The sequence below is a fragment of the Notothenia rossii genome (assembly GCF_949606895.1).
Source record: "Notothenia rossii genome assembly, chromosome: 11".
In the NCBI taxonomy this organism is placed as follows: Eukaryota; Metazoa; Chordata; class Actinopteri; order Perciformes; family Nototheniidae; genus Notothenia; species Notothenia rossii.
This window is the reverse complement of record NC_136910.1, coordinates 36,247,424-36,266,989: the sequence shown is the minus strand read 5'-3', so window position 1 is coordinate 36,266,989 and position 19,566 is coordinate 36,247,424. Positions and strand designations below refer to the sequence as shown.

Sequence of the window (19,566 nt, the reverse complement as noted above, 5' to 3'; positions counted from 1 at the left end):
TAAGTAATGTTCTAATCCAGAAAATGTAAAAATAAGGCTTGCACTTGATAAAGTCGATTCATGACAGCTAAGACAATCACAACACTGTGCAAAGGGGATATGCAGCCATCACATGCGACCTAAGGAAAATGACCCTAATTAAATCTGTAGATTTTTTGAGAATTGTCAGAAACAACTCAACAGGCTAACTAATAACATTTGTTTCTTTGATAGGTCTAGTCTTTTTAGAAATTTTATAGTGGAAATGTTCCATATAATACCCGTGAGTCATTCATTTCCTGCTTTGAGCTGTAGGAGAAAATACTTTATAACCTGACCTTTTAATAAGCATAGTAATGACATCTTAACATGTTTCATATGCGTCATATAGATCTCACACACAGCATTGTCTGTGACAGAGGTCAGTTTATGCCATTGACACAGCGGTGGGGTCTGTCAAAGTGTGCAGCCTGCAGATTAAATAAATGTTCATAGTGGTCATTTGTTTACGGAAAACAAGCATTCATTCAACCCTCTTTCGACCCCTCCATCTGAACAATCAGTGTTTGTTGGGTCAGTGTGCACTCTGAACTATGCCTATCTGCCTCGCTCACAAAGGCATCATTGAAGAGAGAAAAGTTTGAGGAGGACAAGGCAGTTCTGCTTCTCTATCACACTCTTTCTGTCTTTACCCTGTCAAAGAGGCCAGGCAGAGATAAAAAGCGGTGTTCTGTGCAATCTCTCTTTCAGCTGCTTCAATAAAACAAATACAACGGACAATCTAGGTCTAGGTCTTTGGCAAAGATAGGAATTATAACGTCATGTGTTTTAGTCTGGTCTACTGATCACTACTAGGCCACACAAGCAAAACTTACAATTCAGATTCATGTGTCTGATTTTGAACCGACCAATTTGTGGTAGATCAGTCTTCTACCCTAAAAGACTTAAACGGTACACTTAAAGACACAAGTCTTGAACCAACATTATTTATGTACCATAATTCAATCCTTATCTAACACTGTCCTGTTTATTATTAATATCAACATTTTTATTCAAATAAATAGCATATTGTAAGCGTTTTTTTGTGAAGACGGAACAAGTTGTCCCTCAGGGCTCTGTGCACGGCCCTCTGCTGATTTTCAGAAATGAATGTTTGCCACCCACTGAAAATAAGCTTTTGATGATGATAATGTACTTTATAATAACTAAGCTCCTCATGAAGTCCCTGTTAAAACATGTGTTGTGGTATCGTGTGACATTGATGCTGATTGATCATAAGACTGTCAATATCAACAGAACATTTATAAACTATTTGATATGGTTTTTATTCATTTTCTGCAATAGTAGACCTGTCCTTGATACAGCTTTTGTATGATTTGATAAATAGCTGAAGGAACTAAAAGCACATAACTAAAATCCCATGAAAAGTGTGTGTGTGCTGTTCATAATCAGAACTTGACCTATAAAATACGTAATTTTAAATCATAATTAAAGTTATGATACGATTGATAACTGGTTTTGTCTTTGGAAAAACTACACCAATTTATTTTCTTTTTTTTATAATTCGAGCTCATGAATGCTGTATTTTCATATTAAACGTTTTACTTCTCAACATTCTCTAACGTTAATAAGCTTATCATCTTTAGCCAGCACTGACTGTCGCTTTCTCCGTATAAAATAATAACTTGTTGAAGTTTGAAATAGTCGTACTGGAAATCAAGTTGCCCAGGTGCTTCAGTGATATATATAACTGCAAAAGTAAGTCACAAGGCAAGGGTTACATTACTTTACTCAAGTGTTGTCTCCTTTGACTCCACTGTGATCAATGGCCACTGCTTCTAGTGAATAACTGTACTGCACATTAATTGGGTCACTCACCGATTCCAGCTGTTTCCACGAGCTCTCGATGTGCTGCTGTGCCTTGCGCCCATCATGGAAGGACTGTCAGAGGAGATGAGAAAAAATGATATTATCATACCATTCACAAGCGTAAGGGATTTAAAAGCAAGTGACCCTCACATAGTAAGGGTAATAAATTAGAAACAGTGGAGTGGGATTCTCAACCATATCATTAAACACTATGCATATTACTGACAAAGAAGCATTCATGTAAGCTGAGAAAGTAGGGCAAATAGACATTATACTGTGGCTACATTAGAAATGATGGCCGCATAACCTACAAGCTTTACTCTCAGAGATTTGTACAAGACTAAGCATATGGCTATATGTTGATTTGATAGAAAAGAGCAGCCATATTATAACCCAACAGTTCAACACGAGTGCAAAAAAGGTCATACTCTTACGATTTCAACATAGCACCAAAACACCCAACTGAATGAAGGCTAGAGATGAATAAAAGAAGGTCAAACATAGTGTATTATATAATAATTTCATGAAACTTCTAGTTCAAACCTGAATGCTATCTGCTGTTCAACAAAGAATATGTACATTCTAGATACATATTGTTGGTTCACTGTTATCGAAACCTCTAGATACACATTTCCTTATAATTCAGGAGGATTTTTTTTGTAGTGAGGCATTTGTTTCTTTCAAAAGAGGCATTGTATTATAATTGAAGAGGCAGTCTGTCATTATGAAGGCACTTGTCAAAAAAGTAAATATTAAAAAATGTTAAGTGGGCGAGAACTGTTTCTCAGGCTTCTTCCTAATGAGCTGAATGAGCTTCTGAGGATAGCGGCGCCACAGTAATGTAAGGATTGATTTGTGCACTGCAAAATGTGGCCTATTAGACTTACACAGCATATATGTGATTTTGTAAAAGACCTCACTTGGCCTGTTTCTCTCCAGGAGAGCAGAGCACTTGGCCCGGAGGCAGAGCACGCTCTCTACAGCTCTGTGAATGGACCAGAGCCAGACCTTCTGCACACATAATAGCAACTTTAAACCTGTTTGAAATAGATTGTGATTTCTCATAAAGCATATAAAAAAATTCCTCAAAGTCTGTGGTGTGTTAATCTGCAAAAAATATCCAAAAGGAACCAAATGAAAATGTTACAGAGACCTGACTATCAATGAGGTTTCCCCTGGTTACGCTGACTGCGGAAGCCAGGGTCAGTGGCTGAGCTGAATATCGATGCTGCAATTCAATAACGAAACCAGGCCAGTAAAACGAGCACAGAGGGCTTTGGCTTTTTCTTCTCTTGCATTCAGCACCTTAGTATTCTGTGTACTAACTCAAACACACAAGCAAGAGATGTGAAATGAAGCATACAGGTTAATCCATCCTGAACATTTCATGGGATGTGTTAGTCAGAACGGGCCCTGGTTTACCTCAGGTAGTAGCACTTCCCAAAGTTACAAGGGAAGCTGGGTAAAAAGGGGAAGTGCTTCAGTGTTTCAGAGGAAGTATTTCAACTGAAAATGGGACATTGTGGAGCCTCTAAAGTAGAACTGGTGTGTAATAAAGATTGACCTTCAAATTTCTGTTTGATAAGAAGAGTCTTATTCAGCGATGAAGATATGTCGATACGCTGAAGATACTATGAAGCTTCTTTAGGACACGCAGCAGCAGATTGGGTGATATCATTGTTACTGTTTGAATCAACCAAATATGTGTCTCCATAACAACAAGATCATACTGCCTGCATCAACAAATCCTCCATCTGTACAAAGATATACAAACTTTCCCCAAACAGCGTGATCGGATGTTACTGCTGCAGGATGAAGATGTACAGACCACAACAGAGGAGCATGAGCTCATTCGCTATCAAACGAGATAAAAGAAAAATCGATGCATGTCTATGACAAACAGCCACCTGGGAGGCAGGTATGAAATGCTGCAGGCTTTTAGGCAGATGTTCTGCAGTGTTGGCCTCTGCGTTTAAACCAATACACTGCAGGGATCCATACAGCTAGTCTGTTCAGCGCAAGAAAGATTAGACCCACCCAGTATCTCTTTGTCCATCTCAGTAACAGCATGTGGCTGTTAAAGACATCTGGGGAACTCTAACAGGACCTGAAGCTGCCACTCTCACTTACACAGTGACAAGAGAGGAAAAGCTCCAGTTACCAACACAAAAACACATCTGAGTAACAGTTACAAACTTAACTGCACTGTGATCAAAGCAGGACTGGAAAATATGATCACTATTCATCCAGAGACGTGAGGTCAGCCTGGTTTAATATTTACTAAATGATGCTAAGCAGCGCTGCTCTGTGCTATGACTACATTGAAAAAAACAAAGTAATTCTTCACGCTAGCCCCTGCTCCTTCTCACCTCCCAGCACAAGACTATCTCCAGGTAACAAAACACAAAGGCAGGTAAGAATGAAGACACACAGACGTAGCTATGGACAAAGATATAGATCAATGTGGTTCTATGGACTTTTGTTTTTAGATTTAATAGATTTAATTCCAACAGAGAAAGTTAAGAGATTAATGCTCTCAAGTTCTCACAATAATCAGTATTATCACAGCGTCAAAGAAAATGTCAACATTTTAAAAAATATTGTTCCCTCTGTAGTCTTACAATACCTCAAATATGAATATACTTTAAGTGTAGTGATTTTAGAAGGCAGACACCCTCTACAGAGATCTGAGAATGCTACCAAATACCCTGAATTCTAGACAGTATTTTAGCGCTGTTTTTAGTGCTGTATTTATCCACAAATTAATGATATGCATACTTTGTAAAGGTTATTCATTTCGTAAAGACTTTTACTTTGCTTGGTTGTAAAACTGTAAACCACTTCCTCCATAAAGTAGTCTATTCTTATTGTGTGCATGATGATGTCTTAACCATGAAATGAAGTGTCCAGTGTCTGACTACTTTTTTGTACCATCTTTGCACCTGACATGCTCTGATGGGGCTGTGTGCCTCACAGGCTGTCCCCTCCACATATACACTCATGTATTAACTGTGTAATATGTTTGAGCAAAAGATGACAGGAGAAGAAGGATGGGACATTTAACAAACATCCTCCACCACTGAGTTACATTATGATTTATTTTCGCCAGTGGAAGGAATGTGGGAATGTGGGATACTAGGTAAGTGAAGGTTGGGTAGGAGTTGATAGATGTGGGATGGCTAGTGTTTAATCAGTCAATGTTCTCAATACTGTTGTAAAACCAATAAAAGGATTTGATAAATTCCATTCTCTATTTTCCACCCGAAATAGAGGAACAAAAACTTTGCTCCGAGATTTCATTTCAGTGTTGCGTTTGTGAAGAGGTGCTCATGGACATCTGTGTGCACACACACTCTCTTACACACTGTTCACTCATTGACTTGACTTGGCTCAGAGGAATGTGCACCTGCAGTCCTCTACAGTTGTCAACATACATATATAATCATAAGGTACTAGAAATAGCCACAAGTCATACATGATGTATAGAGATGATTGCACCTCAGGAGAGACTCCTCATGTTTAGGCCATTAGGCAGTGGTTCGGAGCATTGCTGAGGTCATTTATACTAAAGTATTCAGGATGCAGATGTGAGTGCAGCTACTACGGAAATATCCAACGATCAATTCTCCTTCCCTTCTTTCTTTTTGCCTTTCTGCTGTGAGGCTAGTCCAGAAACACATTGTTCTTTCTCAGAGGCTTTGGTCTCTGCCTCTGAAGAGATAAATGAGGACAGTATGCCCTGCCAAACCCTCCTAAAGATGTTTTACAGCACCTTGTAGTTTTCAGCTGAACTCTTGCTTACTTTCCAGACCCACCAGCTAAATAAGACATATTTTCAATCTTTCTTGCTGGTTGAACATGTCAAATCTCAGCAGGATTAAGACCGATGGAACCAACCCCAAAAACCCGAAGATATCTTTTGTGCTGTCGGTGCAAGTGGATCCAAAAGAGCACAGACTGAACCTAACCCTCATCTGGACACATGTTGAAATACGCAGTGAGGTTTATAAATGTTTCAGTACATTTCTCCTGAGGACATTTTATTCAGATTTTCAGATTCATATATGTATTTATTGCCTACTAATGTCCCCATGCTTTAATGTTCAAAAAGCTCTTTATTTTTCTCATACTGCCTGTGCTGCAGCTCCTCTTTTCACCCTCTGTCTGAAACCAGAGCCCAGTCTGCTCTGATTGGTGAGCTGGCCGGCTCTGTTGTGATTGGTCCACCACTTAGAGATGTCCCGCCCCTTCGCCTATCACGTACAATGTGTTGGAGCGCTAGCCAATAGAAGTGCGAGTGTTACATAGTGATATCATTATATTATAAAAGTAAACAAAGGAGTCCAATCAGAGGCCAGTATTCTGGCCAAACACCTTTTTATGGCAAAAGATTTAACATAGATGAAGTTGTTTTTATACTTTTTAAATGCATAATGTTAGAAATGATATGCTTAAATCTAAAGAAGTACATATATTTCAACAACAAACTAAATCCAAAAGTTTAAAACAACAAGGTTCAACTTTTGCAAAAACCAAGTACTGTTTATCTGCTCTCTTATGAAATCCTTTAAGAACATTCTTGGCCGCGCCTCCTGTGCCACCCCAAGCTGAGCTTAGCAAGAGGTCCACTCAGGGAGTTACCAAACAACCCCACAGGAGAAACTAATGAGGTATTATTTCTCTTTCTTCTTCTGGTCTGTAGCGTGGATTTTACCTGTCCAATAAACTGGCGGACCCTCCTCTAATCCCACTGTCTGAGTCTGCCTGCACGGATTTGTCTGACATACACGCAAATATAAAAAGAAAACTCAACAGCAAGTGCTGCTTAAAAATGCATGTGATTGAAACCAGAGAAAAGAATGACGGGAAGCTGAGGAAGTCTTGGGTAAGGATTGATTTACAGACAACTTTCACAATATTGCTTTTTCTAATAACGTTATGAACAAAAATATGAAAAGCTTATTGTTGTCCGGGCACAGAGTAGCTAGTTTATTTTGGCTTGGCTGCCTTTCAGACACTTGGAACATGTATAATTGTTTGAATCTCCATCATTCATGAGTGTGTTGAGGGCACTGATGTCTTTCAATGAACACTAAAAAAAGAAAAGAAAAGCTAATACACTACATTTACCCTACAAGGACACTATTCTGCATATGACTGAGAAACTATTTGCTCAATGCCCTTTGAGATGAAACAAGCTTCTGTTCAGAAAAGACACACAGTTTTGCTATGAAGGGAAACTCCCCAGCACTGGCTAACTGGACGCTTTTTCAATTCACGAGAGGCAGACACACATGACTAACTAGGAAGACAGAGGGGGAACGAAAGAGAGAAACAGGGATATCATGAATAAATTAAATAGAGGGAAACTGCAGGGAAGTGAGGAGGAAGAGGGGAGTCATAGTGACATCCTGCAGGCTCGGGACAGCAGGGGTCTGTTCATGGACTCTCTATCTGGACACTAGTGATACAGATGATGTGCCAAGCCAACCCAGGCCACGCTAAAACAAAGCCAAAAGAGCAAATGGTCCGGGGGCGGTGGATGATTCCCCTTGAGATGTGCTGGAAATTCCCATTTCTGATGCATTTGCTGCAGCTAAAACAGAGATAGAAATCACAACTGATCACTAACAATGCAACCCAGGGCTTCCAGTATTTAGTGTAAGAAGCAGCTGCAGCAACATGGATGTCACCATCATGTGCTTTGAACATTTACTCCCAAAAAAGGGTCACTGTGCCTTTGAGCAACCCTCTGCTTATGGTTTTCCACTCCAGTTCCCTCAACTGGACGTCCGTGACTCAAGAGTGCATGAAATATTTTTTCAGTATTACTTTTTTTTCCAGCTGAGCAGCTTTCTCTCTGCTCCACCTAACAACTCCATAGATGCAATGGGCTCCACACTGTTATCTGTGAATCGCACACTGCAGGTTCACCGCTCTACCAAATCACTTCATAATGGCGAGGAACAAAGTGACTTTAACGGTAAAAATAGTGTGGTTGCAGAATGGTTTATAAAAGAGAGAAATAAGCCTCTAATGATAGGGAGACGATGACTCAGTTAGTCAGGTTCTGCACTTCTAGTGAGCCTCAGGGTGCATCTATATTTACTCAGCGATGACCTCAGTTCATGCAAAATAGAGGATGCAGCGAGGCAAAGGACTACTTCATTTCTTGTAGGCCTGTGTGTCTTCTTTTCCTTTATAGAATCCGTTTCACACACTCCAGAATGAATGTTTGATTTAAAGCACTGACATGTGAGAATGGGCAATAAGATATAGACGTATCAATAAAACATTGGATATGAAGAGACAGAAATAAGTGCGGATATAAAAGTGTGTCTCACGGTTTTTCTCTCTGCTTTGAGCTCCTGCAGGTAGCGTGACAGCTCGGCGATGATTTGAGACGTCAGGTTCTCCGCTATGACCTCGTGTTGACCCGCGTAGTCATTGAGCTCATTAAGTGATGTCAGGAAGGCTCGACAGAAGGTGAACCTGGAGAGACAGGAAATGATGTCAGAGGAAAGACAGGGTTGCAAACGGAGGCAAACACAATTAATATGTTCAGATAAAGTCCTTTGGAGCTTGGATTTGTGATGCTTGCAGGATCATGTTAAATGATTATGTTTTGCTACAGGTAGCATCGGGTTAGCTTAGCATAAGGACTGGAAATGAAGGAAACACGTTCAATCCAACATATGTAGCATTTAAAAACACAAAAATACATTTTCACATGGTGTAATTTATCAAACATTACAAACATCATTTTTCTTTTCACTCATATAACTCTTCCTAAGAAATGAACACAGGTAAGCATTTTTTTTACTTTTTAAATATCGAAATATAACGGTTTCAATCCTGTACATTGCTAAAATATCATTTTATTTATCCTGTTCCTCATCTTTAACACTTAAACACTGTTTTGGTAGGCGCTTTTTCAATTACACAATGTTATATTGTAAAATACATATTTTGCACATTGCATATTTCATTTGTTGTTCTATTCCCTGTTATATATAAGAATGCACACATTTTGCAAACTAATTTCTTCTATGAATTTGATATACTTTTGTTTAGAAAATGGTGCAATGTTGATAAGATTTCTAGATACATCACTCAAAACCCACCTGTTCAACACTGCATTCAACCACTGACCACCCCACTCCCCCCGTATTTTTTCTGTTTTGTTTATCTCTTTTTGTATTTCTTTGTCTTTTTTTTTTGTTGTGTTTTCTTAAATTCTCTGTCAAAGCGTCTTTGAGTTTCATGAAAAGCGCTATAAAAGTCCCATGTATTATTATTATTATTATTATTAGATAGTATATCTTGTAAGAATATAATATCTTAGAAACAATTGAATATTCCTTTGATTTATTGAAAGAGTAACATCCTTTCACTTACTTGCTCTCATCCTCCTCTCGTGAGTTCTTCTTGGGTTGATACTTCTTTGATAAATTCCTGTAAGGACAAAGAATGCAGCCTTGTCAGACATTTCTTTCCTAAAAGCTCATTCTGCAGACGGGTAGTGCACCCTTCCCATTATATTTCCCTGACACCGTCTTTATGGAACCTGCCAAAGGATCATCCAGAACACCATTCAATCCAGCAGAGTGCTTTCTTCCACAACATCCCCCTTCCTCTGCTCATAAATCATGCCCTCCAGGAGAAGCATGCAAGCAGAGCCAGTCACCAGAAACAGGCCTGCTTTTCTTATGCGGCCATTGCCCTTGTGTTGACTCTGGCTGTATGTAAGTGGCACGAGATAAGTGCAGCGTGAGGAGAGAAGGAAAAATGTGACGGTGTGTAAAGATGAAAGAAAATAAGATGAAGGTGACGGAGTACTGTAGGGATAAGACTGCGGACAATAACCTTTGTATGGTTCTGACCATCCTTCAATGTCCTGTTTTCAACCTAGCAAGCGTTTTGTGTTTTTTGACATGTTACAGTACATCATGTCAGCCCTTGTTCCGAATCCATCATAATAATAATAATAATACATTTCATTTATTCGTTAAAAACGACGTCATCTCAAGGTGCTTCACAATGATATAAGGAGAACATAATAAAACAAAATAAAAAATGATCTAAGGAGCATATTGATTAAAATATGGTAATATAAAAAAGGTTAAGAGCATAAACGGTTAGAATAAAAGATCATGACGTTGCAACACACTGCAACACCCAATGCTCTGTTTGATGGCTGCCCTGTCAGCAAAACATAATAACGTGCACCATGCTCTGATGGACATTGTGTGCTCAGGCCTTCAGGATGCTGTGTTAAATCATAATTAAAGAGCACTGTTCTCTATTTGAAAAGATGAGCCAACAAGTGAAGCATGTACACAAACAAGCACAGCCATTCATTTTCACTCAAATCTGAATATAACAAACATAAATGAGGGAGACACATTATCCAACCATATGTTACGCCCTACAAGTCGAGCCACAGCTTATTAGGATGTTTTTTTGAATGGGTGCACAGATTCGTTTTGATCGGATACTATTCAATTAAGATTTATTTATTTTCCGCCTCAGTAGATATTCGTCTAATGTGATAATTTAAAAGGAAAAAATGCCGGTTCAGTAATTGGAGACGGACAGCCAGGGCTTCATTAGCAGATAAGAGAACAGGAAGATATTGAATGTTTTTCTTTGTATGCCGCAACAGAATACATGATATTGTTGAGTTTAATGGAAAAGTACGAACAATTAAAGGCTGGCAGAGAAAGCTGTTTGATGAAGTGCCATTATATCACATTACATGTGTTAAACATAAAACAACAGTTATATAAAAGAGTGTGGTGTATCTGCTTTAATGCTGCAGGGAATTTCTTGATTATTTTCTTATTTGCATTATCAGTTTAACCATGTGTGCTCCACGTATGATTCGGAGGTGCTGTTCTCTTGGTTTGATTCTATTGTTGAGACGTTTATACTTGTATGTGTCTGTTCTGTGGATTTCATATTGCATCCATCTTGTACAAATGTATAAAAAGAGATAAATGTTTTCAAAAAAGTTGTAAAATGTATAAAAATATCACAATTATTAGTACAAGGTCAGAAGCTCAAAAAGTCTATCCACTTCTCATATGAGAATCAAAAAGATAATGTGCTTTTATAGAGCTGTTAACAGCAGTGGTAGTTGCCCTTGTTGTGAGATTATAGCACTGCTGGAATCTAAATGCCACAGCATGAACATGTTGTAAAAAGGTCATTCAAAATTCCTGCTGAAATAAATAATGCATGTTCTAAAGAAAAAAAACGACATGTAATGCTGTCTCGCTCGGCTCACACACCCCACGCCTCTCCTCCCTGGTGGTGTTTGCACTGTTGCTAGGCAGATCTATCCGCCTATCTCTCTCTCCATGTCCTTCTAACCCTATCTCTAATTATAGAGCTGCTTCTCACTCACTCTCTCATTCACAGCCAGATGTCATGTGTCAGATTGTGTGTACCTGCTCACCTCAACAACATATTATAACAAACATGTGAAAATGAGTCCAGCAGTTAGCTCATAATTAGGATTTAACAAGCACTGTTGCACAAATACATGTTTGTGTATTGCCTTATTATCTCTGATACCTCATTCACACCAACGGTGTTTCAGGGCCGGTTCGGAGCTGGAGCTTGAAAAGCACCGGGTTTTCCTGTTCACACCGCAGCGGAGCAGCCTCTTAGCTCTGGAATCCGGTTCATTTCGAGCACCAAATAATTATCCGGCCAGAGCAAAAGCACCGCATACGTCACGCTTACGTCGAGGCGGGGGCAGGGGCGGGATCAATTCCTGAACAACAACAAAAAGCTGGCGTTTTATCCAGTTTGTACACAACGGTGGAGAAACTTAACAAGCAGCAGTGGTCCACTGAAGAGACCAGCTACCTACTGGGAATCTGGTCTTCTGAAGAGGTACAGCGGAAGCTGGAGCACAATCGGCCATTGTTGTTGTTGTCGGCTGTGAGGGGTTTCCACGCGGTTTGGCTTTATGAAGCAGGCACGCAAACGGTTACGTAATGACGCAAACGATGACGCAATGACGCAGCACCAGTCGGACTCTGGGCAGTGTGAAAAGAGCCGAAGCTAAACCGAAGAACCGGTTCTGAACCTGAAAAGCTCTAGCACGGAGCTTGAACCGGAGTTGCATTGGTGTGAATGAGGTATGAATGTATTTTTCTGAAAGGTAATACAACATGGCTGCTGTATACGCTGGTTTTCAATATAAACCCAGCCAAGACCGACTCTTTTATTTAACTTCACCCAGTCTCTTTGTGAGCAGGACTTTATTCCCACTGTGATATGGATTATGCCAGACAGGAATGTAGGGGAGGAGGAGGCATGAATGCATTTCCCTGCATTAACTGGACTGAAGCATTGTGCATGTTTACACCATTGCCTTGGAAGAGGATTATTCATGGCTTACTGCAGTGTGTGGTTGCTGGGGGGATAGACATGGTACAAAGTAGTGTGGTAGGCATTGATGGTGTTCAATTGGAGACAAATGTAGACTGTATTTAAAAAAACTTCTGCTGAACTTCAAACAAAGCACAATTATTTTCATTTTGCTTTATTTATTAGTTGTTTGGACTGTGAATGTCATAACATAATGACAAATGACGATCACGTTTTTTCTCAAAGCCTAATACAACATTTAAGAATCTGCAATCAGAGGATTTCTAGTCTATTAGTAGATTGGCAGAAAATAAACACTCTTTTTTGACAATCAATGAATTGTAAGTCACTTTTCCTTCAAAAATGCCACAAAAAAGAATAATTTTAGCCTCTCAAATATAAAGATTTCTTCTTTTTTGGGGCCTTTTTCACTATTTTTGGGGGATTCTCAGGCCCTGTTTACATGGATACGGTTCGGGTTGTATCTGCTACTTTTCTCTTTTATATAGCCCGTTTGTTCACACGAGGCCGTAATGGAACCGCGGAAACGGACCCCTCAAACGATAACGGGTCCCAAGGTGGATAGATCTGCGGACGGAACACTCTGGGGGAGCATGGTCAGTAGCTACTGCTACTGACCATGCTCCAGATGTCACTGCAAAATCTACAGCTCCTCTACCACAACCATCAGCAACAAGCGGACATGGAGAACTACATGAACTACATGTTGCTAAATCCACCGCGGAGAATAAACAGAAGGGCAACCAGGCAACCATGGCAACCATGCTCGGGAGTCTTCTTTGCTGCTTTTGGTGTATTTTGAGGCGGAAGTACAGCGCCACTTACAGGCCCGGCATATGTACTACAGCATCTCCAGCGGCTCGAGCGGTCTCGTGTGAACGGACACGTTTATTGAGCCAATTGCGTGTGAACTGAATACTTTTTTGATATCGAATTTGGTTCATTTTCGTTTGCGTTCCTGTGTAAATGGGGCCTCAAGCGCATGCTAAGGGTAGCGCAGAAGGAAATAAATCCCCCCCAACAACAGCGCCTAGACAAAAGAAGAGCAGATCAAGCAGCTATTTCCATTACTGCATTAAATCTAACAGCCTTGCGTTTCTGTTTGTTTGAGCGCCCTTTAGATTAAGCCTAATTTCATTAAGAGGGATAATTAGTCCTGAGATAAGGCCAAGTGGCTCCACAACAAAGAGGCTCAGTGTGTTGAAAACACAGGAAACCCTATGACTCAAGCTCTCCTGTCAGTACATCCTAATTTCCTCATTTTAGCCTTTTACTGACAAGTGTGCAAATGTGCACGTGCAAGTGTGTGTTTGTGTGTGTGCTTGATAACAGACCCAGCTTGACAGCAGGTCGTCTGTGTAAGCACAGCGACTGAAAACATCCGCACCATCTGTGGAGCCTGAAGTTTAATAACAGCCGACCTGCCAAGGAGAGGAGTCCAGCCCCCGACCCTTTGTCCAACACACTGTACACAGATGCTGACTAATTGAATTATGGGATATCTGTTTGAGTTCAAATGCAAGGGCAAATCTGTCTGTGCGTATGTTTGGGGGTTACATCACAGTGCTCTAAACTGATTTACTTTGGACATTTTCCAGAAGTTGTACACACTAACAGAAGGTAATTCAACTGCCACTGTAAACAAGATATGAATGCACCTGAATAGTTTCTGTTAGAGCAGCAAGGATTTGATTTTGAATCAATCATTCATTTGATTTGATTAGTAATTTCACTAATCGTTCCATCTAGTTATTCATAGACTGTATGTACATTTGCTTTGTACAATTTGTACATTTAATTTAACCTAACTAGTGCCTTCTATTTGCTGTTACTACTGCTTTTATCACTGTTATTCATTATTCCTATGTCTTTTACTACATTAAGAGAAACCTACAACATTGTGTTTTACCCGAGTATGATGACAATAAAGATATCATGATTCTGATTATTAAGTCAACGGGACAAAGAAATCCAACTACTCTATCTAATCAAATATTGTTTAGCCTCTCAGATATTGAGACATTTGATAATGATACTTTCTGTGAATAATCATTTGCTTCGCATACTTTTGACAGTGTTTCTTTTAATTCAGTAAATGCATAGAAAGAAAGAATGAAACAGAAGTACGAGAGATAACCAAACAGTAACAAAAATTAAAAAACACCAATTCTGTTAACATATATATTCAGTTTGATCTTTCTTCAAGTGTTAACAGTTAATGGGTGTAGGGCTCTGCTTTACTGCATGCATGTAAACAAAGACAGCAAGTCCTATTATCTCAAGCAGACTTATGTTGAGCAGTATGCTGTGGAGGATCTGTTACACAGGGTTACTATCTGAATGCTGGATTGGTATTGGCTTGTCAATCTGAAGCGGGGGGGTTTGGGGTTGATACTTGGAGCATTAGCCATATTGCCAGGCCTCTTTAAAGATGAGGATTGTGGATTTGTGGGGCTATCTCCCACTGTGTTGGGATACATGAGGACTTAAGAGGGGGGGCTGCTCATGCTACCATCCCTACCTCTGAGGATCAGTGACTGCACTGTGAGGGGGCGGGGCCAATACGCATGGTTGGAGAACAGAAAAAAAAAGAATCTGGGTCAGACCTGGGCTGGATAATGCTGATACCTAGCAGTCTCTATGGAAACACAAGCTCCGCCCAATCCCCCCGCAACCTGACTTCCTCTCGCCCGAAGCAGAGGCAACAACAGACAGCGTGGTGCACGAGAGAGCGGGGCAGACAGAGACACAGAAAAAGAGAGGAAGATGGAGGGAGCAGACATCCTCTGCACAACAGTTTACTTTGATCTACAGTTGTGGAAATAAATGATCATTAATGTATCAGCGATAATGTACTGCTTCCCATAAGGGAATTCACGTTTCAGTTTCCCCCCCCCCCAGAGGGAGGTCAGAGATCACGGTCAGCTACAAAATGAGCTCGGGAAGATTCAGTCTCCTGTTTCAAGGACACTTCAGTAGGTCAAATCCTGCTTTAAAGGAGAGGGGGGGGGTCTCTATCAAAGCCACCTGGATGGAGAAAATTCAACCATGAATGTAGTTCAAAAGTCAGCTCACCTAATTTGTTTTGCATAGCTGGTTTCAATCTCCGACCTCTCCTTGACGAATTTGGTGTACTTCTCCACAAATTCGATCCCCCACTGCGTATGCTTCTCCAAGTTGTCAAACTGATCCTGCAGAAAAGAAGAAGACGTGATGATTAAATCACTGAAATACAAGAGACGTCAATCTATCATCACAAGCAGACAGAAAACAAAAGAAGAATAATGCATAATGAAAGATTAAATCAACCTGATGACGACTTTCTATTGTATATACAGTACCTTGGAAAACTAAAGCTGAAGTCAAGTACCCCACCGCTCTGAATCAAGTTCCAATATCCCAGAGTATTAGCATTAGCATTTCCGAAATAGCCTTTACACATAGGGCTTGGCCGTATGGAGTATAATGATCAGTAATTAAAATACAATGTATAATTGGGTTAAACGCAATAATAAATAATAGAAAATGACATCACTTTGCTGTATCTCAGTCTATAACACCAAGTAAAGACAACAATTATGCCATCTAACGATATTCTAATCTAAGACTGTGTCAAGTGTCATACTGTATAACAATTAGGGATGTAACGATATACCGAATACCGCGGTATCGCGGTAATGAAACGGCTCAATACCGTTGTGAGACTGAAAAAATCTACCGCGATATTACCGTTCATTCATTTATATCTCGCCCTGTAAATAAAAACTGTAATGTTTTTGTTTGAACAGCAGAGGACGCCATAATACTAGTCAAGAATACTCCCATCATCCTTTGCGTGCAAGCCCGCCCTCAGACTCAGACCCAACGAGAAAATGGCGAACGGAGTAGACGAACGTGCTGACCAACTAAATAAAAATTATGAAATTGAGGATGCTCCATCGACTTTTAAAGCTGTTGTGTGGCAGCATTTTGGTTTTCCCGTTTCAAGAAATGACAAAGGTGAAAAGCAAACTGACAAACGCCAAACTATTTGCAAATCCTGCCGGGCGACGGTCGCCTACAATTCGGGAAACACATCGAACATGAGAAGTCATTTGTCACATCACCACCCAGAAAAGCTCCGAACACAACAACCTACTGTGAGGAAAAAGCCTAAGCCGGGCCAACTGACTCTGACAGAAGTATTTGGAGCGCCACTTCCCCCTAACAGTCCAAGAGCTCAGGAAATAACAAGGTGCATCGGCGAGTACATGGCCAAAGACTTAAGGCCGTTTTCTGTGGTCGACAACAGTGGATTTCGGAGGTTATTAAACACGCTGGAGCCCAAGTATGCCATTCCATCACAGCCATACTTTAGTCGAACAGTGCTACCCGCTCTGTACCAAGAGACAAAAGCTAAAGTGACACAGAGCCTCAAAGAAGCAGAGTGCATCTCAATAACAACAGATGGGTGGACTTCACGAGCTACGCAGAGCTATATTACAGTCACGGCTCATGTTATGACCAGCGAATGGGAAATTAAAAGTTTTGTTTTAGAGACACGGCCTCTTTTCACATCACACACTGGACTCAACATAGCTGAGGTGTTCAAATCTGCTGTTTTGGAGTGGGGACTCAACAATAATCAAGGCATTGCTGTCGTAACAGACAACGCAAGGAATATGGATGTAGCGATGAGAGAGGCCGGTCTTTCCCCACACATAAAGTGTTTTGCCCACACTTTAAACCTCGCTTCAAAAGCGGGTTTGAACGTAAACCGGGCAAGCCGTCTGCTTGGTAGAGTGAGGCGTGTAGCTGCGTTTTTTCACCGCAGTTCAACTGCCACAGCTGTGCTGGCCACCAAACAGGGAATGTTAAACCTGCCTGCGCATAAACTCATCATGGATGTGGTCACAAGATGGAACAGCTCGCTTCACATGCTCGAGCGCTACCTGGAGCAACAACAAGCTATCGCTGCAACGCTACTCAGTGCTGAAGTCAGGCGCAACGCACGCGAGATAGACACTCTTGAACCAGCTGACATCACGGACGCCGAGGACATGGTTCGGCTTCTCTCACCGCTGAAAAAAGCAACCACCGTGCTGTGCGATGAGTCTCGACCTACAGTCTCTCTCATTGTGCCCCTCAAGCACATGATAGAGCAAAGCATGGCACAGTGCGATGAGGACTCCTCCACCATCGCCCAAATGAAGAGAGCCATACTGAAGGACTTTACAGACAGATACCAAGGGGAGCAAAACAAGTTTCTGCAAGAGAGCACTGCGTTGGACCCCCGGTTCCGGAGCTTGCACCAGCTAAATGACAGTCAGAGGGAGGACGTTTTCGACAGGCTGAAGTTGAAAGCCACACAGATGCAGAACCAGGTACATATTTAAATATTCTTTTTGTGTCTGTGTAACTTTTTCAGATAACGTAAGGTGTGTTTGCCTCTGTTGTTTTTGTGAAAAGAAAGATAAGACATTTTTTTTCTACCTCTGCTTGCTTGCATAGAACCCTAGTGAAACAGAAGGGAAAAGAGCACATGACGCTGAGGAACAATCTCCTCCTTCCAAAAAGACAGCACTCGAAGATCTCCTTGGGGAGTCTTTCAGTAAAGAAGTGCACGTCGCACAGCACAACACTGGTATTGAGGCTGAAATTGACTTGTACCGCAAAGCGACCTCTATTTTACTCTCTGACTGTCCTCTCAAGTGGTGGAGAGACAATGCAAAGTCTTACCCACTGCTGTCCCCCATGGCCAAAGCATAGCTCTCTGTCCCAGCCACATCAGTGCCGAGTGAGAGAGTTTTTTCCACAGCAGGGGATATTGTAAACGCCCAAAGATCCCAGCTTCTACCTGGAAATGTTGACATGCTCATCTTCCTGAAAAAAAACCTGTCTGATGAGTGAGTGAGAGAGAGTTTGAGTTGAGTTACTTGAAATCTATTTTATTGCAGGGTCTGATTATTGAATGTTCTTTTTTATTTGCACAAAGAAAATGCATACTTTTGTTTGGTAGTACTTGTTCTTGTTCCAGTCTGTTACTGTTTTGACACTTTAAATGTACTACTATACTAAAATACTGTACAAATCAGATTTATTATTTAATAAAGAAAACATTTTGGAGTATAAAAAAAAAAAGTGTTTTCTTTTTTAGAATTGTTTTTTCCTTCAATATATCGCGATAAATATCGTACCGTGGACTTGTTATCGCGGTATTACCGTACCGTGAGTCTTTGGTATCGTTACATCCCTAATAACAATACAATATTGATATATTACCTGACCCTAGTGACACATTGTTACCAATCTTCTAAAGATTGAAGTTATCCTCATGTTGTGTAAATATTCTCCATTGGCTTTCTTTCAGCCAAAGCAACCATGCTATGTGTGTCAGTCAATGTGTTGTCAACGTGCAGCTAACCTGCTCTCATGGCAACAGTTCAAACATCTAACCCCTTCAAAGGGGGCATTCCCTGGCCTACAGCGGCCCATCATTGGAAGTCGTAGAAGTGAATTTCAATCGGTTCCCCTAATCCCATCTCAAAGGGAAGTTGGAGGATTGAGTGTAGTTCATAGTAAAAACAGGCCCTCACAGCCTACACTACTGATAACCAAATACAGCTGTTGGGGCAGCTGAACTCATTAATCATGATCTCTTCCTGACTTGTGAGGAAAAAATGAGCCTCTAGTTGGCTGAGGTCACGTCTAGAAATCCATCAGTTCAGAAAAAAGCATTTCATCAACACACACACATGAAACAGCTAATCTCCACTGACAACCATACGGCTTCTTCCAAATGACCATAGCTTGGTTTTGAAGATAAACATAAAAAACAACCTTGGTGTAGCTCCAACAGTCCCCCATCCTCTCCTCCACCATGTCTGAAGTCTTCCAGCTGACAGTCCCTCTAGCACTGCACACTAAGCAAGTGAAGCACCAGCTCTAAAAAGGTTTGTCTGATTCTCTGAGAATGAACTCTACGACTGCTGGGAACCTCTCTGCACAAAGAGCATTTTCATATCAAAGACACAGGAAGCGGTTGTGGTGATGAAAAGTTTGAGTGTTACATTTAGGCCTCTGTGCAACACTTCTTTAACTGACTTTTTATTAGAATTAAGGCATGCAATATACAACATCTTAATATACTATTCTATTTGTATTGAGTCACATGTCCTAAGTTTGATGACATCGTTCAAACACCTTTAAAGCTGCAGTCAGGCTAAACGTCTCCCAATTGAAGCACACAAAGACAACAATGGAGAACTTCCAATGAGAGGGACTTCCTATTGTTAGTCAATGAACAATCAACCAACTATTCATTATAAGAATGAC

At 40.7% G+C, this 19,566-nt stretch overlaps 1 protein-coding gene across 19 annotated transcripts in view; it reads right to left on the bottom strand.

Annotated features, from left to right (window-relative positions):
- Window positions 1-19,566, bottom strand: part of fnbp1b (formin binding protein 1b) — a 73,907-nt gene that overhangs the window by 32,054 nt on the left and 22,287 nt on the right. For 17 of the 19 annotated variants that reach the window (XM_079658262.1, XM_079658280.1, XM_079658278.1 and 14 more), the window contains exons 1-5: window positions 19,072-19,128; window positions 15,328-15,443; window positions 9,247-9,303; window positions 8,193-8,340; window positions 1,858-1,920 (exon numbers count right to left, since the gene is read on the bottom strand). In XM_079658262.1, coding sequence (XP_079514388.1) covers window positions 1,858-1,920; window positions 8,193-8,340; window positions 9,247-9,303; window positions 15,328-15,443; window positions 19,072-19,113 — 426 coding nt within the window. In that variant the 5' untranslated portion in view covers window positions 19,114-19,128. Of the gene's footprint in view, window positions 1-1,857; window positions 1,921-8,192; window positions 8,341-9,246; window positions 9,304-15,327; window positions 15,444-19,071; window positions 19,129-19,566 lie in introns of those variants that run through there. The other 2 variants (XM_079658275.1, XM_079658276.1) reach the window with 1 other exon arrangement.